Source organism: Camarhynchus parvulus, chromosome 24 (assembly GCF_901933205.1).
Source record: "Camarhynchus parvulus chromosome 24, STF_HiC, whole genome shotgun sequence".
In the NCBI taxonomy this organism is placed as follows: Eukaryota; Metazoa; Chordata; class Aves; order Passeriformes; family Thraupidae; genus Camarhynchus; species Camarhynchus parvulus.
The window spans coordinates 6,281,850-6,306,458 of NC_044594.1; the positions used below are offsets into that span (position 1 = coordinate 6,281,850).

The window sequence follows — 24,609 nt, forward strand, 5'->3', positions numbered from 1 at the left end:
AAGGCAGAGCCACAAACAGACTGTTTTCAAAATTTAAAACAAATACAGACAATAGGATAAAAATCAGAAAATTGTATTTTCCCCCCTCTCCTTAAAATGAATTCCAAAGCTTAATTTTGGTTGGGTTTGTTATGCTTACACAGCTTGGTGGGTACACCAGGGAGGAGGGAAACACCAGTCAGATACCAGAGTGGATAAACAATGAGCAAAGACATCCCTTCTCTGAGCTCCCTGCAGCTTCCAGAGAGGGGATGTGGGAGCAGCATGTTAAAACACAGTCTTTTAAATCTCTTTTTTCCTTCTTCTTTTTTTTTCTCCTTTCCAGACAGCTACTGTACAAAACCAAACAGAAATTTGTAATAAATACCTAACACAAGAGGCTCAGTACATTGCTACAATCCTTCACTGAAGGGAAACATATATATATATATATATATATATATAGCCTAATATATAAAACCTCTTTGACTTAAATCAGAGTAAAGGCTACTTGTTTTTACAGAAACCTGGGGCAGGAATTCCACTTAGCATCACCCACACCTCAGCAGAGCATCACTGCCTCTGGTCCCCCCTCCTGGGGGATCCCCACCTTCCCCCTCGCTGGAAAAGCAGCAGGATTTGCCCTAAACAAGGAATTTTTACATCCAGTGAAGCAGCCACGCAGTGATTATAAAAACCTGGAAAAGCCCCTTGGCATGCACACATTATCCTGGGTGATAAATACAGACATTTTCCTTGGCACTGCCTCAGATTGATGTTCCTGACCCATCCTAAATGCTGGTGCTGACACTGGAGAGGAAACACATGCTGGCTTTGAGTTTAAAACCCTTGCAGACTCAGAGGGGAAAAAAAGAAAATAACCCTGCAAGGCTACATGACTTTAGCATCCAGCTATTTGTTAGAACTTAAATTCCTGGAGATTAATTAGCAGATGTAGAACACTGCCCAAAGGTAGGTCTGTACCACAGCACAAACAGCTCTGCATCCAAACTCTGCAGCTGGCCTTCAGGTTTTTCTTCCTTTCCTAAAAAAACCAAAGGAATCAAGCACTCAAACCCTCAGTCCTGGGCTGTAGCTCCTGTGGTTTTGATAGAAATCATGATGTATGGAAGATAAAACAGGAATATTTCATGTTTTGAGGTGAATAGTGAGGTTTCTGTCTTCAGAGCTCATCCCACCATCCCATTCCAAACCTGTCTGGACAGCCTGGAAAGGGTCTCACACGAGCTTGGCTCGCTCAGGCAAAAGGGACAAGGAAAAGGATTTGCTCCATAAATGTGAATGGGGAATCTGACACATCAAAAATTCCAGCCCTCCTCCCCTTCCTATGAGAAAAAGGCAGATCCCACTGGAAATTCAACATTTTGCTGCCAAAAAGGAAGCCAAGGCAGGGTATGAGAGGAGCCTGGAGATACTGAATTGCTCATCCAGCAATAGCAAAATCTTTCCAAGTTCCATCCCTGCTCCCCAGGCACAGGCTGCTGCCAGCACATGGCCAGTGATTGCTGTGGAAAGGGCAAAGTTCAGGGTCTGAACAGCCATCTGTGCTGGGGCCAGGCAGCAGCTGGGCTGGGGAGAGGGCTGGGGCTGCTTCCCACTGGGAAAGAGCAGCTCCAGCCTTGCCAGGCTTGGCTCTGCACCGAGAACTGCTCAAGCAAGGCTGGAGCTGGCACCAGATCTGAGCATTCTCAGATATCCCAGGAAAGCAGAGGTGAAGAGCAGCACTGGTCACCTCTGGCACCATCTACAGATCCTGGGCTCATCCCTGCTGCAAACCAGGCTAGTGAATTATCTCCAAAATTACAGCAGAGCTGAAAAAATGAGCCCACAGGGGACTGAAGGACAAGGGTGGGAAAGGAAACGCTGGCACACCAGAGTGCCTGCTCCAGAGGGCATCACAATAGGCATTTCAAAGTCAGAGCACTGCAGAATTAAGAATTAATTAATCCTAACAGTGGCCCTGTAAGACAGATCAGGTGTAATTAAGCCCTGGTTTTATAGCTGGGGAAACAGAGGTGTGGGGTAACAGCTCTAGGAATAACCAGAGATGCTGGGGGTATTTGGAGACAGAGGTTTGTCACCTTGTAGATTATAAATCCAGCAGAAACCACCTCTCACCTGTCCTCCTGCCTGATTCATGCTAGGATCTGGCTCTCAGCTTACTCCTTCTCCCATTCACACAAGCAATTTATCTCCCAAGTGAAACCCACAGCTGATAAAACACTCCTCATGCTCCAGGACACCCACACTGCTGCAGGGAGGGGACGGCAACCCATTCCATGCCTTTTGTGAAGAGATCCCAGTTTTATCAGCAAAGACATCCACCCTGGACCTCCTTGACCTGCAGCTGGGATGGGGTGACAGCAAAACCAGGCTCCCCATTTTCTCCAGTGCCAAACCCCAGCAAACCTTACAAAAGCAATTTGCAACCACATCCAGCTCTTTGGAAACACCCTACAGACCTGCTTATTTTTCCCTTTAAGTTACAACTTGCCTGCGAGCAGCCAGCCAGAAAGAAAAGGAAGAAAGAAAGGAAAAGAAAAGAAAGAAAGAAAGGAAAAGAAGTGATTCCTCCCTGTTTTGCTGCTGTTATTCTCTCCACTGAGGTAGACATCGATGTGGTGGGGATGAAGCACTGGAGAGCGAGCCCATGGCACCCTGGCTGTCCTGCCCCAGTGTGGTGGAGCCCGGGGCACCCTGGCTGTCCTGCCCCAGTGTGGAGGAGCCCGTGACACCCTGGCTGTCCTGCCCCAGTGTGGAGGAGCCCGTGGCCCCTTTGCTGTCCTGCCCCAGTGTGGTGGAGCCCGGGGCACCCTGGCTGTCCTGCTCCAGTGCTGTGTGGCACCCTAGTTGTCCTGCCCCAGTGTGGAGGAGCCCATGGCACCCTGGCTGTCCTGCCCCAGTGCTGTGTGGCACCCTGGGCTCCTGCAGCCCGCCGTGGCTCAGCACTGCCGCAGCAGGCAGGCGGCGGTGGCCGGGGGCGGTCCCGGTGAGCTGCATTTCTCGGGGGCGGTGATTTTCCCGGCGTAGTCGATGCAGGAGGCGCTGCGCGTCCGCACACCCTCGCCGCACGTCTGGGAGCAGGGGGACCAGGGACCCAGGCGCCAGAGAGGACAGGGCACGTCTCCACAGGGCTTGATGTCCTCAGGCTTGAGGGATCTGTTGCAGGCAGAGGAGGTTTGACCCTCCACATCCCGGCAGTCCACCGTCCGCCGCTGCCAGCCGGAGCCACACGTCTTGGAGCACTCGGACCAGTCCCCCAGCACCCACTGAGAGGTCAGCATCGGTCGGATGACGTTGACTGACTTCTTCTCTTTGCCCTTCTGCTTGCTGAAAGGGACGTCCTTGGGGATGAAGAAGGTGTATTTGACTTTAGGTGGGAAGATCTCGCTGGCAATGGTCAGCAGCTGCACGGTCAGGGGCTCTGGGAGCTGTCGGAAGCTCTGCAGCCTCTCCAGAGTGGTCATGGAGCCGCTGTACTTCAGGATGGTGCCCTTAATGAGGATGTCCTGCTCCATGGCTGAGATGGCAAAGTCTCCATTGAGCAGGTACTTGCCCTCAAGGGTCTTCAGGGCCAGGTAATTCCCGTCGTGCCGGAGCCCGCGGTGGCTGCGCTGTTTGATGTCGATGTTGGTGGCTCCGGCGGGGATGGTGACAATGTCATTGTAGCCGTACCTGCACGGGGCAAAGGGACACGGTTATTCTGCAAGATTTACTAAAAGCACATTCATGTAAGGAACAGAACTCAGGTGTAGGAGCGTTGTGGGAGGTAGGAGGGTGGGGATGGATGGAGACGAGAGATCTCTGAAGCCAGAGCTTGGAATTTGGGGTTTATTGCAAAGGGCCTGGGTGCAGGGCCGCTGCCAGCCACAGCTCAGAGCAGGACTGAGAGAAGAGAGGGGGAGAGAGGATGAGAGGGTAAGAGCATAAGGGAGTAAAAAAGGTAAGAGTGTAAAAAGGGTAAGAGAGCGAGGTTCTCGTTACAATACATCTTCTTCTGTGTTGAATATTCTAATTTTCACTAACCAATCTAGTACAAGATACAAATCCTATAGCATTTACATACAGCCTATAAGAATCATTACATTACCATCCTGTGTTACATTTTAAACCCTAAAAACTCCTCTTTGGGCCCCCTCTGCCAAGCTGTAGGGTCTGCTCTGACCCTTGGAGCTGTCTGCAAGCAGAGGGTGTTGTTCCATCAAAAGGGGATCACCTTCAGCCAGCCACACCATTGTTTTCCAGTTGTTCAGTAACTGAGGTATCTCAAAGCTTGCTTTCATTTCAATCTCACTTATAGTTTCTATATTCTCAAAATCTTTTGCCAGACTATCATATTTGTATGGCTTTCCTGTTTCATCTTCCCCAACACTCAGGATCCTGAAGCTGAAGCCATCCCTGTGTAACCCCGAGCACTCAAGAGTTAGAAATATTGCAGATGTTCTAGATGGGAGCTCAGCTGGAAGGTTTCTCTGAACTATGTATGAAAATGAGTGATGCAATCAAATGGACAGCTCTGTGATTACCAGCCTAGATGGGAAATTCTCCTTGCTCCCTATATTTGGAAATGGTGAAGTGTTTGGGACTGAAAGCCTGTCACTGGTGATGCTGAAGGGTGACATCACCTATTGACAGAGATAATATAGATGTAGGTACAGATACAGATATAGATGTAGAACAACACAATAGGAGGGAGTTTCTGCACTCTCAGTTCACTTTTTGAAGGGTTTTGCAGCCACCACTACAGTGCAGAAGCAATCCCACTGAAGGATACAGAGGACATTCCCATGCCAGGGAAACATTTTCCTGCAGAGCCAGCCAAAGCCCATCCCCGGAGCACCACGGCTCCCAGGACAGCACGTGGAAGGTTTCATTGAGCCCTCAGCACTGTGACTCACACTGTGGGGCCAGCACAGGATCATTTTCCACGGATCCCCATGGTGGATGCTGCGGTCAGTAATTAGGTTCAGAGTATTTTGGAAAAAAGCCTTTGAGTCAAACTCTGCTCTCCGTCACCCTGGCCTCCCTCACCCTGATCTTAATGGGATCTCTTCTTGGCTGTAGCTCCTGTGCTAATCTCCATTTAGTCAACCACAAACAACTCACAGGAGAGTGGAAGCCCCGTTTCAGCTGTTCCCTGGAAGGAAACCATTTAGGAAATCTAATTTGACTGTGTGAGTCACCTCGCTGCATGGAACTGGACGGTTGGGCTTTTGTTATGGTTTTCCAACAAAACCCTTAAATTCTGCTCTCTGGCAAAGCAGAATTCCCAAATCTGTTGGGTGAGGGAAGTGACTGCCCCAGTGTCCTTGTCCCAGGATTCAAATTCACCCCAAGCCCAGGAAAAGGTTATTGAACATTTATATCACAATCAGCCCTTGAATATGTGTCCAACTCAGTGCACTGGTGTGAAATGTGTTTTGTAAACTCGTTGGGGCAGCAGATTTATTTGCAGTGGTGTACTGAGCTCATCACATCAGGTATTATTTTAGGAAATAAGCTCTACTTGTCTTGAATAATTCTGCCCCAAAATAAACTGAGCTTAAGTCCCGGAGTCCGGGGAGGAGCCCAGGCTCTTGCAATGCCAACCAGCTGAGGATGCTGGCTTGGATCCTAATATATTCCTAGCCTATAAGTTTAGTGATAGAAAAAGGGGAATGAGAGAGGATGCTAGTGTTTCTCCCACAGCCCATCCCTGCAGAACCCTCTTCCTGGTGCCTCACCTGGATCTGTTGAGCGAGCCGGATATTTTCCTGCACGTGGAGCCATTGCCACCGCACACCCCACACTTGTCCAGCTTCTTGGAGGAGCCAATGACGTGGTCACAGCCAGCCTTGATGCACTGCCCGTGGACACAGATGGAGAGGGTCTCTGGGCCACACAGCGTCCCATCGATCACCTGGAAAATGGGATGCAGAGGAGGAACCAGGGCATGAGCTCCAACATGGGGAACAGGAGTGATTCCCATCTCCAGGAATCTATCTTTGGAGATTCCCATAACCAGGAGTCTTTGGAGATTCCAGTCTCCAGGAATCCATCTCTGGAGATTCCCATCTCACGCAATCTTACTTTGGTGATTCTCATCACCAGGAATCTTTGCAGATTCCCATCACCAGGAATCTATCTTTGGAGATTCCCATCTCCAAGAATCTTACTTTGGAGATTCCCATCTCCAGGAATCTTACTTTGGCCTCAAAGACTTTGAATTCGCTCCTCCCTCGGGCTCGGCAGAAGAGTTTGCATCTGTCTCGGGGGGACACTCCGGCGTACTTAGGAACCCACTCCAAGTGATTCCCTTCCAGGTCAGTGAAGTTGTAGCTGTTGTACTTCTCACACTGCTGCTCCCGAAAGCTTTTCCCTGAAAGGAAAGGTGAAACATGGCCCAAAATCCATGGGAAGCTGGCAGGAACTCCTGTCCCTGGCCATCACAGAGATGTGGGAGTGAGCTAAGGATAGGGAGAGCACGCAGTGAGGGTGTAAGCAGAGGAGGAATGTCACGAAGGAGGAAAGCAGAGGAGGAATGTCAGGAAGGAGGAATGTCAGGAAGGAGGGATCCCACACTCCTTCCATCATTCACAGAAGGTCACAGCCCCCAGCAGGAAGCTGTTGCTCCCCCAGATATGAATATCCAAGGGAGAGCAGAGCAATCCCTGTAAGGCACTCTGGAGCAGCAGGGGTGGGAGCACTGGGGCATGGCCATCCTTACCATCGGGCGGGCACTCCTGGGTGTGGCAGGACTGGTACTTGGCTCGCTGGCCCTGGCAGTAGCTGCCGCCGTGCCGGGGCCGGGGGCTGTCGCAGTGGCGGTGGGAGAACTGGATCCCTCCCCCGCAGCTCCTCGAGCACGCGCCCCATGCGCTCCAGGGGCCCCAGCCGCCGTCCAGCGCCGCCTGCAAGAGGCACCAGTGTTGTGGTGAGATGCCATGGTTTGCCTCAGGTACCTCGGGTTTCTCCCGGAAGATTTCATCCCCAGGTGAGTCAGCCACGTCTCCTTTCCCCCACCCTGACCCCTCCCAGCACTGTCTGTCAGTCCTGGCATTCCAGAAGGGCACTGAGTGATTGGCAGATCCAAAGGATGCCTCTACCCCCGGGGGGCATTGGGCCATCCAGGTGTCCTTTGTCCCTTTGTCCCTCCTCTCCTGTACCTGGTTGGTGGCTCCCGACCCCTTCCCTGCCCCTCTCCCCGGGGTTCAAAGGAGCAGCAGCCACGGGCTCAGGGAGTTCTGTTGGAGCTGGTGCTGCATTCAGAGGCCTGTGGGCCAGAATGAAGCTCTGGATCCAAACCCTCCATCAGAACCGACTCCTTTTTCTTCACCATCGCCTTAAAGCTTCTCCAGTAGAGGGAAACCTGAGGAGCGGCCCCTCCATGGGGGAAGCTCCATCCCAGCACCACCAGAGCTCCTGCAGGCCTGGACTTGTCCCCACGGGCCCAGCTGCAGCACCCAACCAGCCAAAAGTGTCTGTGGGGTGAAACACCACACACCAGCCAGCCAAAAGTGTCTGTGGGGTGAAACACCACACACCCAGCCAGCCCAAAGTGTCTGTGGGGTGAAACACCACACACCAGCCAGCCCAAAGTGTCTGTGGGGTGAAACACCACACACCAGCCGGCCCAAAGTGTCTGTGGGGTGAAACACCACACACCCAGCCGGCCAAAAGTGTCTGTGGGGTGAAACACCACACACCCAGCCAGCCAAAAGTGTCTGGGGGGTGAAACACCACACACCAGCCAGCCAAAAGTGTCTGTGGGGTGAAACACCACAGTGCTGCCTTTTGGTCAAGCAGCAAGAGCCAGACAAGCCCAAGCACATCCTGTCTGGCTATACTGGTATTATTCCAATACAGAAGAAGCTGTGAGCCCAGCCCTGAGCCTGTCCATGCCCAGCTGCTCCCTCCCAGGGTGAGCTCAGGGCTGGAGCAATGCTAAAATCTCCCCCAGCCCCGATCCAGAAAAGCGCTTTGGCACGTACATCACACAAAGTCAGTACTGACTTCCACTGGTCTGTTCACATGCTTCAAGTTAAGCTGGGCTTTGAGTTCTTTGCTGACTGACTCTGAAACTGCTGCTAATTTCCCCAGCAGGGCAAAAAGGCATGATTTAATTGCAGATCCACACTGCTTGTTTTGGTTCAGACCAGCCCATGGCTCAGTAGCAGACTTTTGTCCATGAGCTGGACTCGCCAGTAATAAATACTAACGAAGGAGAGACATCCAGAAATAAATCAGCTCAATCCTAAACCAGTCAAAGAGACAGCAGGGGTGGGGTCAGAGATTTGGAAATCCCAAAGGGTCAAGCCCCAGCCCAGCTGTATGGAGTTTGTGGAGGGGGATACAGGGGTGGCTTCTGTGAGCAGCTGCCAGAAGCTCCCCTCGTGTCCAGCAGAGCCAATGCCATCTCCAGGATGGACCCACCACTGGCCAAGGCTGAGCCCAGCAGATGTGGTGTTGACCTTGGGGATAATGTATTTAAGAAGAAGAAAATAATGTTATTAGGCAAATGTAATTAGGCAGAGAAGAGAGGAGTGAGAATGTAAGAGGAACAGCTCTGCAGACACCCAGAGCTGTGCAGGAGGAAAGGCAAGGATTCCTCCAGGTACTGGAGCTGAGTTTCCCCCAAAATTCTGTGAGGAAGACCACGGTGAGGCAGTTTTGCCCCTGCAGCTCATGGAGGGCATGGGGGTGCAGAGATCCAACTCAGCCCATGGAGGAACCCAGGCCTGAGCAGGGGGATGCCTGAAAGAGGCTGTGACCCTGTGGGAAACCTGAGCTGGTGCAGGACCTGTGGAGAGAGGAACCTATGCTGGAAGGACTTGGGAGCCTGTGGAAGACCCAGAGTGGAGCAGGAAGGACTGCTCCTTCTGTGTCCTGAAGGATTGACCCTGTGGAAGAGTGACCCACGTTGCAGCAGTTTGTGGAGAATGTGTCCATGGGAAGGACTCCTGGATAAATTAATGGAAAATTGTCTCCCATGGGAGGGACCCCATGCTGGAGCAGGGGAAGGACTCTGACTCCTCTCCCTGAGCAGCAGCAAGAACAACCCCTGTGGATGAGCTGACCACAACCCCCATTCCCTGCCTCCCTGCACCACTGGAGAGAGAAGGAAGAACTGGGAATTAAGGGAGAAAAGTCTAAAGGTCTTATTTTACTTCTCATTGTGATCATTTTGCTACTAATAAATTCAATTCAGATCTCTAACTTGAGCCTGTTTTGCCTGTGATGGTGATTGGTGAGTAATTTCTCACAGTCTTTATCTCAACTCACGAACCTTCCCTGTCCAGCTGTGGAGGGGAGTGAGAGGGAGGATTTGGTGGGTGCCTGGAGTGCACCTGGACACCACCATTCCCCGGTGTCCCCGTACCTGGGGTTTCACGGCATCCTGCTGCACACAGCGCCCATCCCAGCACAGCCCCTCGGCTTTGCAGGGGGTTCCATCAGCCCACGGCAAGCTGCCGTTCTTGGTGTGGCACAGGGGCTCCCCACTGCCCGTCCTGCACCACAGCTGCGCACAAATGTCCTCCTCCGTGGTGTTGGGGCAGTGCTGGAAGTCCTTGCCAAAGATCTGCTGGCATTGCTGGTCCAGGCTGTACAGGGCTCTCTGGCCAGGCAGCTCGGCAGGCAGGGACACGGGCTCGGCCGGGGCATCCAGCAGGCAGTCACCTGGGCAAGGCTCAGAGTTAGGCTGGAGATGGAGCTCCCAGGGCTTGGTGCCACTGACTGCACCAAGCAGGGCACCCCACACCTCTGTCCATGGCGTGGTTTGACTCCCCCTTCACCCCACGCCCCCCCAGGTCTGTGATGTTCACGTGTCTGAGACATAACATAGGGCACACCTTGGCTGCTCATCAGCCAAACAGCCGGGTTTATTATCTGGGGCTTGCTCTTTTAGGCAATTCAAAGCTCCCAGTTTTAAACAGCCATTGGTCTAATCTCTACACCCCCTAGCCTCTGAACTAGTCAAATACTTGTATTTCAGGAGAGTTGTTATTGAAAGAACCTGAGCCAAGAAAAGGCTGTTTGGAGAGATGCTGTAGCTGACTAGCGTCACAGTCATATTTTCTGGAAAAATCCCTTTGCCCAGGATTCTTCTCCTGGGAAGCTGAGAAGCCTCAGAGAAAAAGGAAAACAATATCATCTCATTTGCTTCTCCTGTGTTTTGCTGTTTTGGAATGTGGTTTGGAGATTGTTTACCCACAGGTGATTGTTTCATTAGTTCCTGCTGTGAATGTTTTCACTCTTTGGCCAATTACAACCAAGCTGTGTTGGGACTCTGGAAAGAGTCACAAGTTTTCATTAATATCTTTTAGCCTTCTGTAAGTATTCTTTCTATATTCTTTAGTATAGCGTAGAAGTATAGTATAATGCCAGAAGCTACCCCTGTATTATTATTATTATTAATAATAATATTATTATTTCATTATTATCTTTTCATTATTATCTTTTAGCCTTCTGTAAGTATCCTTTCTGTATTCTTCAGTATAGCGTAGAAGTATAGTATAGTGCCAGAAGCTACCCCTGTATGGTGTAGAAATTCTTTAATATTTATTCTTTAATATAATACAGTATCATAAAATAATAAATTAGCCTTCTAAGAACATGGAGTGAGATTCATCATTCCTTCCTTCATCTGAGAACCCCACAAACACAACGGACTGGAGCCTTACCATGCCCCCCATCCAGGAACTCAGTGAGGTACATGGCACTGCACGGGGACCAGGGCTGGCTCTTGTTCAGGTGGATGAAGAGCGGGGCCATCACGTGGTGCTCGCCCAGGGGCCCGAAGAGCCGCTCGCAGTTCTTGGAGTCGTCGTGGGGCATGCTGAGCACGTGGCCTGCGGAGCAGAGGGCATGGCACGGCTGAGCTCCCCAGCCCCTGCTCCCCAGCAGATGGTGTGGGGGACCATCTGTAAGGTATCAAGCAGCTCCCGCGTCTGCCAAAGCTATTTGCTTCCATAAATCAGAAGGAATAAAAACCTGCTTGGTCTATCTCAGTGGTACAGGTGTGCAGGGCAAAGCAGCCCAAATTTTTAGAAACTCAGAATGGTTTGGGATGGAAGGAATTAAGGCTCAGCTCATTTCATCCCGTCATTTACAGGGACACCTTCCACTAGACCAGGCTGCTCCATGCCTCGTCCAACCTGACTTTGAATGTTCCCAGGGATGGGGCAGCCACAGCTTCTCTGGGCAAAAATTAGTCAGTGCAGGAATGGCAAACCAAGGCAGAGACGTGCTTGATCTCATGCCTGAGCTCATCACAACAGGTAAATCATACAATCACTGGGGTTGGAAAAAAACTCCAGGATCCTCAAGTCCAACCTGTGACTGATCCCCACCTTGTCACTCAGCCCAGAGCACTGAGTGCCAGGTCCAAGCATTTCTTGAACAACTCCAGGGATGGGGACTCCACCACCTCCCTGGGCAGCCCCTTGCAATGCTCAACAACCCTTCTAGTGAAGAAATGCTTCCTGAACTGGTGCAAATGCACCAATTTGCATCAATTTTGGCACTTCCTAGCATTTCTGCTGGTGCAAACCACCTTTTGTCAGTGCCAGAAGGCCCCCAAGGCTCAGTGGGTGATCTCCAGCCAGGAGATGCTGGTGCTGGGCTGTGCCACGACCCCTCCCAGCAGCAGGACAGGAAGAAGCAGACCTCCCTTGGGAAGGGACCCAGTGTTACCCAGTTCATGAGCCAGGGTGTAGGCTGCCTGCAGGCCCTCGTCCTCGATCACGGAGCAGCTCTTGTTGCGGTCGCACATGGTGCCGATGTCCGCCACGCCCAGCGTGTCACAGCTTTGGTGGCCACAGAAATCCTGTTAGTGCCAGGCAGGGGGAGAGGTCAGCAGGGGAAGGGAGCCCCATGTTCAACATCTCTGTGAGGAACCCACTGCTGGTCTGTGTCCCAGACATCTTTTATGAAAAATCTTTTCTTTAGGATTTTTTCTCCTGAGAAGCTGAGAGGCCTCAGGAACAAAATGTAAACAATGATTATCTGCTGCTGTGGAATGCAACAGGTGCATCTGTGATTGCCCATGTTAGTTGTTTCTAATTAATGGCCAATCACAGTCAGCTGGCTCGGACTCTGTCCAAGCCACAAGCCTTTGTTATCATTCCTTCTTTTTTTATTCTCAGCTAGCTTTCTGATGAAATCCTTTCTTCTATTCTTTTAGTATAGTTTTAATATAATATATATCATAAAATAATCAATCAAGCCTTCTGAAACATGGAGTCAGATCCTCATCTCTTCCCTCATCCTGGGACCCCTGCGAACACGGTCACAGGTCTGTGATATGGAACACAGGACAGACCTCAGCTGGTCATCAGCCAAACAACAGCCTGATTTATTGTTTGGGCTTGCTCTTATAGGCAATTCAAAGCTCCCGGCTCTAAACAGCCTTTGGTCTAATCTCCACACTCCTACACTCTGAACCAGTCAAATGCTTGTATTTTAGGAGAGTTGTTATTGAGTGAAACCTCTGTCAGTCAGCCCAGAGGCTGGTTTATGGAGCTGGGCTGGATTCCTTATCCACAGCTGAATGAATGTTCAGTACAACTCAGCTCGTCCTGCAACAGGTGTGCACCCCAAATGGCACCACCCCAACTGCTCTGCTGCATTCTTTGCACTGTGGAGCACCCACCTCCACGATCAACCCCCTTCTCCCCCGTCCAGGGATGCCTTGAGCCCTTCTGCAGCACCCTGGGCTGCTGACCTGTCTGGTGAGGAGGATGGCAGTGTCGTAATGCTCCGGGTGCCGGTCGCTCGGGGGGTTGAACCTTTGCTGCCAGCTGCAGAAGTTGCGCAGGGTGAGCCCACCATTGTCAGACACCTCGGGCCCTGCTGCTGCCTCCTCCACCACCAGCACCTTCACCACCACCAGGCTGATGGAGTTCCTCAGGCTGGGATGCTTGTAGATGTGAGCTGCCATGGACATCAGGGTCAGGATGTGGTTCTGTGGGGGAAGAGATGGGCAGGCAGAGCCTGGGTAAAAACTCTGCTACAGGGCAATTGTTTTTGTTTGAAAAGAAAGAATCAGCCTCATTTATGGAGGGGCTGATGGACTCAGTGCTGCCTTTCCCGTATATGATGCTTTACACCTTGTGTTGGTGGACAAGCCCTGCATCCCCTCCTCCTAACGATGCATCTCTTCTCCCATGAACCCTTTGCACCTAAATCCCTCCGGAAGAAATTCCTTGAGGAAAACCTCAGCATTCTGGAGAGTTCTCTGCATACTCCCAAAGCATTAACCCTGCCCTCGCTGCCCCAGGGCAGGGACCAACTCACACACACCTTGCTGGAGCAAAACCACCCAGTAACACTTCTGCCTGTGCTGCTCACAGGGTTTGAACCCAGCAACAAACTGGGACTAAAACACTTTGACAGCCAAGACTTTGCCCAGCAGCATCTCCTGCCTGGTGATGACCAGGGATTACATAATATGTCAAAAGCGCCAGCGATGTTGAGGCTGATGTAAACATCTTATCAGAGCATCAAAATTCCTCCTCTGCTTGGCACCACTCACAGCCCCGAGTCAGGAGTAAAAAATGCAGCTATTACACAACATGGTATTGGGAAAGAGAAAGTGGCTTCTCTCCTCCCCAGACAAATTACACCCTGCAGTCTCAATTCAGAGCCTAATTAAAGTGGAAGGACTCGGCAGGAGCCCTCTCTGATAGCCAAGTTTCACCCAAAATGCATTTCCTCAGCAAAGCTGACTCTGTGTGCTCATCCATCATGGTACTGCCAGGACAATGCCATTTTCTCAGACACAAAATGCTGTTTTCTTAGCAAATGAGGGAGATATTGAGTAAGATACAGCATATTTGCTGCACCAAGAGCCACTTGCCCAGGGCACTTGTGGCTATTTTAAATTATTCTGCCACATTTTATCCCGCCACTGGCAGCTCCACGTAAACAGATGTTTTGTTTCAACAAGACATATCCCAAGTCCTCCCCAGCTCATTATCCAAGGGCAGGCCCCAGCAAGGCTGCTGGGAACAGGGAATAGACTGGTTTATTTAGACTGGCCAGATCTCCACGCCATGACTCACATCCATGCAACTCATGTCACAGAGAAGTCACTGCAGAGGCAAGAAATTGAGGAGACATCCCCACAAGGGGCTGCTCCACGAGACTTGGGGGAATTGTTCACCCTGTGGGGTAAGTCCATTGGGAACTTTGCTAAAAATATCACAAAGCCTTCTTAAAATTAGGTTAGGCCCTTGAAGATCTAGAAGGATGCTCTGTGTTGGAGCTGCTCATCCTGGGATCATCCATCATTTCCAAGGGACTAAATCTGTGTCCTTTTCTAACCCATTAGAGGTTTCTGTCCATAGCAGTAGATTTGACCTGGGAGATCTCAGTTCATACCACAAATCCCCCAGGACACCAGCCCTCACATCCTCAGGGCTACATCCAGCCAAAAACCTCTTTCAGCAGCAGGAACAGAGGGACTTGGAAAACATCTGTCCACCTTCCCTGTGTCTGGAAAGGGAAGATGGAAAGCAAACCCAACAAACAGCTATTTAGTGAAGATTAAAAGGTCAAATCCACTTGTTCCACCATCTGGTGTCTATTTATACCCATCCCTGGCCCATGCAGGAATGGGTTGGGTTTCAGATGGACCCTGACTGCTCTGGGGAGAGCAGCAATCCACCTGCACTGCCTTGGCTTAGCCAAGGGCTTGAAGCCATGGCCAAAAGCAAATTATGGATCTTCAGGGCTCAGGAGAGGCCAGCTGAGTGCTTTTGGCCAAAAACAGGCTGGGGAAGGGCTGAACTGCTGGTCCCATCCTCCCTCTGCCTTTGCAAACCAGCTCTGGCTCGACCATCCACTCAGGAGAGAACGCTGTCTTCTCCAGGGCTTCCTTCCCAGCACCCAGGCTGAGGATGTGGGGATTGGGATCAGGTGCAGGGCAGTGTTTTGGGCTGGGTTTGAGGAGTCCAAGGCTGCAAACACACTGGACAGAGTTTTGGGCTGGGTTTGAGGAGCCCAGGGCTGCAAACACACTGGGCAGTGTTTTTGGGCTGGGTTTGAGGAGTCCAGGGCTGCAAACACACTGGGCAGTGTTTTTGGGCTGGGTTTGAGGAGTCCAGGGCTGCAAACACACTGGGCAGTGTTTTGGGCTGGGTTTGAAGAGCCCAGGGCTGCAAACACACTGGTTTGTGCCTTCTTACCAGGCACTGCAGCCCTGCAGGCACAAGGAGCTTCCCTGCCATTTCCAATCAGCATCCTGGGAGATCTGGCAGGATGTCTGCTAAACACAGCTGGAAAATCAGCCTCTTACTGCTCTGGGGGAGAGGACACCAGCGTGAACCAGAGAGGGTTGTGGAGCATCCCTTCACTGCCACTGAAGGCACTGTGCAGGTGAAATCCCACAAACCTCTTACCCCTCTTCGCCCCAGCTGCAATCCTGGGCTCCCTCTGCTCTCAACATCCAATTCCCCCTGAAAATGAGGAGGGATGACTTTGGTCTGCCACACAGTAGCTCTGAGATCCTCCTGCCACAGCATCACAGTGTCTGGGAGAGCTCTGCCCTGAGCCAGGCACTGCCCTCCGGCAGCAAACAGCACAGACAGAGGGACAGAAAAAAACTACAAATCAGAGCAAGGGGACCTGAAGTGGTTGATTTACCCCCATTGAAGGACTGAGTTTTCTGATGCAGGCTCTTGCAAAGTCTCTGCTTGCATTCCCTTTCATGGGAACCACTCAGAAGCTGAAGCCTGGCATTTATTTTTAATGATTATTATTATTTTGATGGGTGAAACTGCTCTTAACACAGACACTATTATTGTGGTATGCACAGAATGATTTAATGCTGCTGGACCCACCCAGGACAGAGGGACAGCAGGGAGCACCCACAGAACAGCCCAGCACAACCTGGCTCCCCCAAGGTGTGGGGAGCAGTGTTCAGCCCAGCCTGGGGCTGCAGGATTGTCTGTTGGTTGGATTTTTTTGCTGTTTTCTCCCTAAAAACCAGCACTTCTGCAGAAGAAAGAAAAGCTGAGATTCTGGAGCCCAGGCAGACGGAAGGGAGCAAATCCAGGGATGGAAAGGCTGCCCAGCTTTTAAAAATCTGCTGGTAAAACCATCTCAGGTTGTCCTTTCCCCCAGGGCTCCATGTGGGAGCTCCCTGCCTGGCTGGGGTGCCCAGGGGCTGCTGGCTGCCCTGCAGCCTCCTCTGGGCCAAGAATTCCCTCACAAAAGGGAATTTTCCCCCAAGGGAAAAGGGGGCAAGCCAGGGGAGAGGGGCACTCCTTGCCAGCCCGCTGCTGTGCCTGGCTGCCCTCCTGCCTGCCCAGCTCTCTGCCCATCCCTGCTCTGTTTGCCACATGATTTTCCCCCCGTCTCTTCCCCTCTTTGCTGGATATTTGGGGCTGTACCACAAAAGCAGCAATTACCCCTGTTCAAAGCAGGGGAAACTGAGGCACATCCAGACTGTCCTCACCTCCACAGAGGCAGAGATGGAGTAAAACCCCATCCTGAGAGCATCCCAGAGCAGGAGTGCTCCACTTTGGGAGCCAGCATGGAGCTGCTTCAGTGGGAGCCAGCACATTTCATTGTGCAGCCCTGAAATGCAGCAGCTGTTGAATATCCTGGTGTGAAGCGAGTGCCCCAGCCAGAGGAAATTTGGGGGGCTGCCTGCTCCTCCAGCCCCTGCCCCACAGAGGATGCAGCCTCTGGGTCACCCTCAGAGGACAAATCTCAGAAGAAAAGCTGCTGGGTGGCAGCATCAGCTGCATCCCCTTTAATCCCACTCCAGTTGTCTTCGGGATGGGCTTAGGAGGAGCTGGCTTCTTTTCTCAAGGGATTAAGTGAATTTACCCACTCACACTGCAAAATACCCTAAAGCAAGGCTAAGAGCCAGACACGAGGGGACCTGGGGCTCCAGGGTGGATTTGGATTCACCTCCAGTCCATGAGGGAGTGGGGAGAGCCGTGGCTTTGGATTTACCTTGAGTCCATGAGGGAGCGGGGAGAGCCCTGGCTGTGGATTTACCCCCAGTCCATGTGGGAGAGCGCCTGGCTGTGGATTTACCCCCAATCCATGAGGGTGTGGGGAGAGCCCTGGCTGTGGATTTACCCCCAATCCATGAGGGTGTGGGAAGAGCCCTGGCTTTGGATTTACCCCCAGTCCATGTGGGAGAGCCCTGGCTGTGGATTTACCCCCAATCCATGCGGGTGTGGGGAGAGCTGGCAGCAGGACCCTGGCAATGCCCCATGCCCTGCACTCCTGTCCGGTCTGAAAGGGAAGGGTTTGTAAGAGCACTCCTAAAACCTCATCAATCTGCCTGGAAAAACCACACAAGTCAGCAAGGAATCCCAGCTTTTCCAGAACTGATCTGATTCTGCTGTGGTCCTCAGATTCCCAGCCCTGGGAGTCAGGAAGGGCAGATTCCTCACTCAGAGAGGAGGAGGCAAAGGGGATCACAGCCATTGTGCTTGCAGAGGAAAGCTTGGAAATGTGTCTCATCTGCACCCGAGAGACTGGAGAAATCCCACCACAGGAATCCCCTTTGGCTGCCAACTGGCTGGGGAGGCTGCAGCTGGGTTTTGGAGCTGCCTGGTGCTTTAGGTGTCCTGGCAAACGTTCCCAGCCATGCAGAGCAGCCTCACAAGTGCAGCCCAGCTGCAGGTGCTCAGCCCTCCTGCACACAGGCAGGGTTAGCCCTGCGCCCTGCCTCAGTTTCCCTGCTCAAAACCCCACTCCACTCTGTGAGTGATGCTCACACTCCCTTTGTTTTCAAGCACTTTGCAAGAAAAATGCAGAAGTGTCCAGCCTGGACATCCCTACATCAGAGGGCTCTTCCCAGTCCCTGCAGGTTGAACCCTGCCACATCCTCCATGATTTACTGCTGCTGATGCCCCCCCAATTACCCCAACCATCAAGTCCAAACAATGATTAAAACCCCAAATTTCAGGTCTAGTTCTGCTCTCACTTCACCATTCCCTCCTGGTTTACATAAAAGCACTGATGAAGGTAGAATAAGCTCTTATTGTCTAAATTAGGTTAACAGCTGAGTTATAAAGCTGAAATTGATGGGAAATAAATCATGAACAGCATTTTCCCACCACAAGCATGGCATTGATTATAACTCTTGATGCTTGAGTGCATCTTGGGGTGACTCTTCTGCTCGAGCTGTTACAACTTATGCAAGAAAATAACTGGGAATACAAACAATGCTGGTGACCTTTACTAAATATTTGGTAATTAAAGTGTGGTTACGGGAAGAAAAGTCATTATATAAATATGGTTTGTTCTGACTCAACAATTCTACTCCTTGGGCATCTCTCCTAGATCTCACCAGCACTTGCCCTGCTTTTTTCACCCCACAAGAAAGGTATTTAGGCAGAAGCAAGATTGCTGTGCTGCTCCCTGCATTCTTGTTCCAGAGAACAAAAGACACAGAAACACAGCAGGTGGTTCTTTGGTTGTTGTTTTTTTAGCTGCTACACCAGAGCTGGTGGAAGTTTTCTCCCAAATATTTCAATTTGCTATTACTCTATTCATCCAGAGCAAGATCTTTGAAGGTTTCCTTCCCCTCCCTGAGAGCTGATGTGAAGATGTTGCTCTAGGGGCTGAGGAAATGATGGTGAAATGGGAGCCAAGCAGGCAGCATCACCCAGCCCAGGGCTGGGGCAGCCAAACCAGGGCAGGGTGCCCGAGTTCCAGCCCCTTGCTCATGGGTAGGTGCCATTTCCCCTCCTGCTGCCTGCACAGATTTACCCAGGGGGCTGCTGCTTTTTCCCCAGCTCAAGCTGGCCATCATCAGGATTTCCCCCAGTCCAAATAAATCACTTTATTTCTAGCAATGTAGACACCCTTGGGTGTTGCTTTCAAGCCATCAGGTGCCCAGCTGGGTGCAAAAGGTTCCCTGTATTATTTTTTCTGCCCTCTTGGGGAATCAGAGACCTACTTCACACTGTGGGGAGAGTAATTCCCACCACCATTTATACGTCTGTTGCTTAAAAATTCAGCTTACTCCACTTCAAACTCTTTTCTGAGCCCTGTGAGCACTCGGGGTGCCTCCAAGTGCATCACTCGTCACTCACTGACCCTCTGCTACCTGATCCTGCCAGCCTGGCTGGGCGGCAAAACCAAGCAAAGGGCAAAACCAGAGTGATGCTGAGCAGCTGAAATCATCTGAAGCCCCAAGGTTTAGCATTTGCCAAGGTCCAGCCTGGCCTGAGCAGGGCTGGAATTAAAGCACTGCTTTGTTAGGAGCAGAGAAGCCCCTAGGGGAAGGATAAAGCCGGTAGAAGTGGCAAAGCCAGGATGCAAAGTGCAGCCCCTGGTTTCAGCTTCCCAAGCGCTCCCTGCTGAGCTGCAGCTTCAAGGACTCTTCTCCCAGCCCAAACAACCCGAGAAGGAGCAACTTCAATGCACAATCATCCCTTGCAAAGACCTCAGAGCATTTCCAATGGGGCAAACCTGAATTTGGAGCTGAACCATCCATCCCTGCAGGGCATGGGTGGGGAGCTGGCTTTGAAAAATGACCCAACGCTGATGAACGAGGCAGCCCTGAATGGATGAACATGGACAGACCTGGAGATGGTGTGGAGGGCTGAGGCACCTCGGTCTCTGCTCCTGGGGTCTCCCCAAAAGCCTGGTCGGGGCAGGCTCTCTGCAGAGAGTGTTCGGGGAGAGTGAGAGTCGCTGGTGGCAGAGGGAAAGGGCTGCTCATCCATCTGCTCAGCGCTAACAGGTGGCTCTGGAGCGGGATTGTTCATTACTCAGCCCCTGCTGCATTTAATACCGGCCCCGGCTCCACTCGGAAGGGAGTTAAAGCCATTCCTGCGGCTCTTCCCTCGCAGCAGAACGGCACTGACCCGCCCTGTCCCGCACCTTTGGGGACACCTTTGGGGCTGCAGGGACATCAGTGCCCGGTGTGTGCAGAGCCAGGCTCATGGGGCTGGGAAAGGCACCGGGCTGCAGGGACATCAGTGCCCGGTGTGTGCAGAGCCAGGCTCATGGGGCTGGGAAAGGCTCCCAAACACTGAGTGAGCCCCACTGATCGGCACCGCAGCTCTGCCCCGGGGATTGGCAGCCCCCACACAGCCAGGGAAGGTGGGACCGAGGTTCCTCGCTCAGCCGAAGCTGTCCCCGGTGTCCCGGGGCTGGGGGACCCGGCAGCGGGCAGGACAGGAGGGGACGGGGAGGCAGAAGGGCTGGAGGAGGAGGAGGAGAGGCAGCGGGGATGGGGACAGGGCAGAGCGGGATGAAGGGATGCGTGTGTAGGGAGGACGGAGGGATGAAGGCTACAGACAGGCAGCGCAGCTGGGAGGAGGCGGAGCGGCAGCCGGGACGGGAGGGTGGAGGGACAGGAGCGGCACAAGCGCGGACAGAAGGCTGCGGGCAGGGGGACGGCGGGCACCAGCCCTTACCTCCACGTCCTCGCCGTAGAATCGCACCATGGACGCGTCAGCCACCAGCAGCGTCTCCACATAGCGGGCCTGCGACACGAAGCGCGGGGCCCTGCGGCGCGGCCCGGGCTCGGGCCCGGGCCGGCGGGGCGCGCTCCCGGCGGGGCCGCGCGGCGCCTCAGGCGGTGCAGGCGGCCCCAGGGCGGCCCGGGCGCGGCCGGCCGCAGCGGCTGCAGCTCGTAGGCCGCCCCGTCCAGCAGGAAGGCGGCTCGCAGCCCGCCGCCGCCGCAGCTGCTGAGCACGGCGGGCGCGTCGGGGCTGCCCTCGACGGCGCCCGCGTAGAAGCAGCCGCGGCGCGGCGGCGTCGGCGGCGTTGGCGGGCGGCGGCCGCCCAGGCGCTGGAGGCGGAGGCGGGGGCCAGGAACGTGGTGTCGGGGCGGAGGCGCAGGACCACGGCGCGGCCGAAGGCGGCCAGGCGCAGGGCCAGCTGCCCCGGGGGCGCGGGCAGGCGGGCGGGCAGCACGGGCTGTGTGTCCCGCGGGGGCGGCGGCGGCAGCGCCCAGGCGTGGCACAGCAGCAGCAGGTGGAGCGGGGCCCGGCCGGCCAGCAGCGCCCGCCGCCCCATCCCGGCACGGCACGGCCCCGCACCCCCCGGGCTCTTCCCCCGCAGCCTCCGCGCCGGCCGCCGAGCCCGCTGTATTTATACTTTCTCCCCCCGGCTTTGACATAAGAGGTTTATTTTTGATCTCTCGCTGTTCTCCCCACTCCCCTCCCCTGCCAGCCGGAGCCTGGGGGAGGAGGAGAAGTGAAAGAGAGAGAGAGAGGAAAAAAAAAAAAACGCGACCGAAAAAAAAAAAAGGATAAAAAAATCAAAAATATCCCCCCAAACCAGGGAAAGAAAAAAAAAAAAAAAAAAAAAAAAAGAAAAAGAAGAAGAAGCAGAGAAGGAAAAAAAAAAAAAAAGGGGAAAAAAAAAAAAAAAAAAACAACCCCAACCCACTTTTGGATACGATTTGAGGCCAATCAGGCGCCGGCAGCCCCGCCTGCCTGCAAGTGTCAACTCCAGCCTGTTGCTCTCCCAGTATTAACCCCTTCTTCAGCCCCAGCGCTGCCCGCACGGGTCTGATCCTGCCCAGGCTCTGGGGGTGCAGCCCCCGGGGGAGGCGCTGGCACAGTTCCCCCTCCACCAGCACGGAAGGGTTTACTCCAGAGGGCTGATTCTCAGCATCCCCTCCCAGCTGGAAAGCACCGGCCCCATGCCAGCTGGAGAGCATCTCGTTTCAGAAGGTGCCTCGGGAGGTTCCCATGTCCTTCCCTTAGCCAGGGACAGAGAGGGCTTTGGGCCCCAGGGAAAACTCCAACAGGACACACGTACAAGGAGTTTCCATGCTCTGAACCAACAGCTGGATCCACATGGGGTTTCCTCCAGCTGGAATAAGACAACCGGCTAAATCAGACTTGTGGAAAATACCTATGAGAATAATACAATGCAGCCAGCTCCTCCTGTTGCTCTTTGTTTGTTTCACTCTGTGTGTGTTGTGTGACTTCATTTACAAACCCTTCATTCACCCCATTTCAGACTGAGCTGGAATTCCCAACCGGATTCGCTTGCAGCGAGGAAAAACCCCGCAGCAATATAAAAGTCTCAGGCTGTAAATCCAGGTAGCTGCTGTGTGCTCAGCGTGGCAAGCACCAGGAGATGGGCAGAAACATTCTGTCCCTGGCTGGGAACCCACTCAGAAACAGGGAACAACCGGCTGTCACGGAGGAAGGGAAATCACTACGGATATATTACTCCTTCTTTCCTCTTAAGCCCTCCTTCTCCATTAGTTCATGAAATTCCTGGCCTCTGGAGAGCCCTTTGTGCGGCACTGGAACATCCTGGGACGTCCTTGCAGCGGTTTGGGGGTGGTGGATCATCCTGTGCTCCTTCAGCCTTGCTGGGTGTGCCAGCCCAGGGATCAGCTCCTCCACATTTGCTTTTTTCCCCCCTCTGCCTCATCTGAAAAAGAATCAAAAGAGCCAAGCAGCGTTTGGCACCTCAGGATTCCTGGGAAACCAGAGTCTGGCCTGTGCTGAGTAATGAGGAGTGGGGTTAAAGGCTGCTCTCCCTTTACTCCAGGATGTATTTACATCCCCCTCTCTGTTATTATCTCTTAAAAGCCACATCCCTACCTTTAGTAAACACAGAGCCCTGGCTCAAACAGCAGCTGCCCTGGGGCCACGGCTCTGCTCACTCCTTTTTAAAGCGTGGGGTTTGCGAGCCTAGCAGAGGGGGAAATAATAATTAAATCCAATTTTGGATGCTTGTGGTGGATAGTGACACAGGTGTGGAAGGGAACACTTAAAAATGCAGATGTTGGGTGGCCCGAAAACTGCAAGAAGGAAGGAAAGCAAGCCCGGGTCCAGTGGAGTTTGGGCTGGGACATGTCTCCATACCTAATGGGCTCCTTCCAAAGCCAGAGCCTTGGCTGGTCTCAGCAGCCCCCTCCTCTCCTGGCAGGGAGCTCAGCCTGCAGCTGCAGCTGCTTCTTTCCACTGACTCGGGTGGGTTTTCCTCCCTCTCCAGCTTCACCGAGCTGGGCACAGTTTGTGTTTTAACACCAGCAGGAAAGCGCAGAGCCAGGACCAGAAGCCAAAAGTGAGCCCTGGCTGTGCCTCCTCCACCCCCAAACCCCACGGAAGGTGCCAACACCTCCAGGGCTCTCCCTTCCCGCGGGAGAGGAGGCTCTGCCCCTGCTCTGAACTGGGGCAGGTAAGGCTGCAGGCAACAGGATGTCATTTATTGCCGGCTTTCCGCTCCCGGAGCTGCATCTTTGATCTGGGAGGACACGCTTGCATCTTAGCTCCGAGGCACCGCTGCTTTTCATTAGCGGCTCGCCCTGCAAACAGTAGCTGGAATTTCTTGTAGCCTCGCCGGGCTCCTTACGAACCAGCCCAAAAAAAGAAAGAGCTGGGAAAGAGCAAAACCTCACCTGGCTGCCCATAGCATCTCTTCCTAGCAAAGCATGAGGAGCCTCAAGACTTTTTTGGGGTTCCTGCTTCTTAACCCCTCACCAAAGCTCGCCCTCCGCTCGCGTTTCCAGGGGCTGCCCGGGCATGTGAAAGCCATTAACTGCTCAGCCTCTGGGATTTAGAGACCCTTTTGATCAAACAGCCTGGAAAGCTCTGCCCCACTCCCCCCCAGCCCTGCAGGGTCCCTCCTGTCCCTTCCCGGGGCTGCTCCTGCCCAGCACACAGCTCCCAGGATTTTGGGAGGCGTTTCTGGCTCCCAGGATGAGCCCCGTGCTGCGTTTGCTGTTCCCGCTCTGCAGCAGCAAAATTGCCGCTGTCAGGAAAATCAATTTACAAACACCAGAGGTTTATGCCCAAAAAGGAGACAGAGCAGTGTTTTTACTTTATTCCAATAAAGGGAGAGGCCATGGGGCATTCCCCTGGGATCTCTCCAGTTTTTGGAGGATGCAGCCTCCTTTTTTCCCAATTTCCCAGCTGCATTTTCCTTTCTCTCTTTCCCCATTTCTGGGGTATTTGAGAGGTTCAGACTTCCCAAAACTCCTGATACCAAAGATTCCCCTCTAATGTATAACCCTCCCTTTTAATTTTTAATTCTTACAGAATTTAGGGTTTTTTTTCCCCTTCATTGTTTCTTTCATCTTTCAATATCCAATTTCATCTATCAGCAAACCTAAAGTTTATTTGTAAAGGCAAATATCTTTTTCCGTTCATCAATCAGTGGAATCCTTCCCATTGTTTCTTTTATCTCCTCCAACCCCAATCTCCAGTGACCCTACCTAGACCCAGCTGGGTTTCTTCCTCCAAGAAAATTTTATTTAATTTTATTTCCTGGAAAGCTGACTAACAATGCACTCTGATTCATCCTCAGGCCCTGGAGAGGATCTTCCTTCCTGCCCAGGTGATGGGGAGTTGGGAGAGCACAGCCTGAACTTTTGGGTGAGAAGCCTCTGATATGCCAAGATTTCAGCCAAAATCGACAGCTTGAGTGGCAGTTTGCCCTGCCTGAACCACCTTTCTGCTCTATCTTTGGCCTAAAATTCTCAGATGCTCTATTTAAAGCAATTTCTTTGGTGAACAGGAGTATCCAAGTGCTGGTTTTATCTACCAGCAGACCCACAGCTTGTTTGGAAAGGCAAATCTCTCATTCCTCTTGGCTTTTTGGGGGAGTTTGTGATGCTTTGCTGTCCCCTTCTTGCTCTGCAAACGAGTTCACATCCAAATTTGCAGCTCCAGGCTGGGT

The 24,609-nt window shown here is 52.7% G+C and overlaps 1 protein-coding gene across 1 annotated transcript; it reads right to left on the minus strand.

The window, feature by feature from the left end:
- Positions 1-20,979, minus strand: ADAMTS8 (ADAM metallopeptidase with thrombospondin type 1 motif 8). The gene is given in 11 exon segments (XM_030965039.1): positions 1-3,675; positions 5,724-5,899; positions 6,186-6,358; positions 6,707-6,890; positions 9,359-9,657; positions 10,662-10,829; positions 11,674-11,806; positions 12,704-12,943; positions 20,376-20,498; positions 20,501-20,772; positions 20,775-20,979. Coding segments are annotated over 11 exon segments (2,706 nt in total). The 3' UTR covers positions 1-2,942.
- Between the last annotated feature and the right edge of the window lie 3,630 nt (positions 20,980-24,609).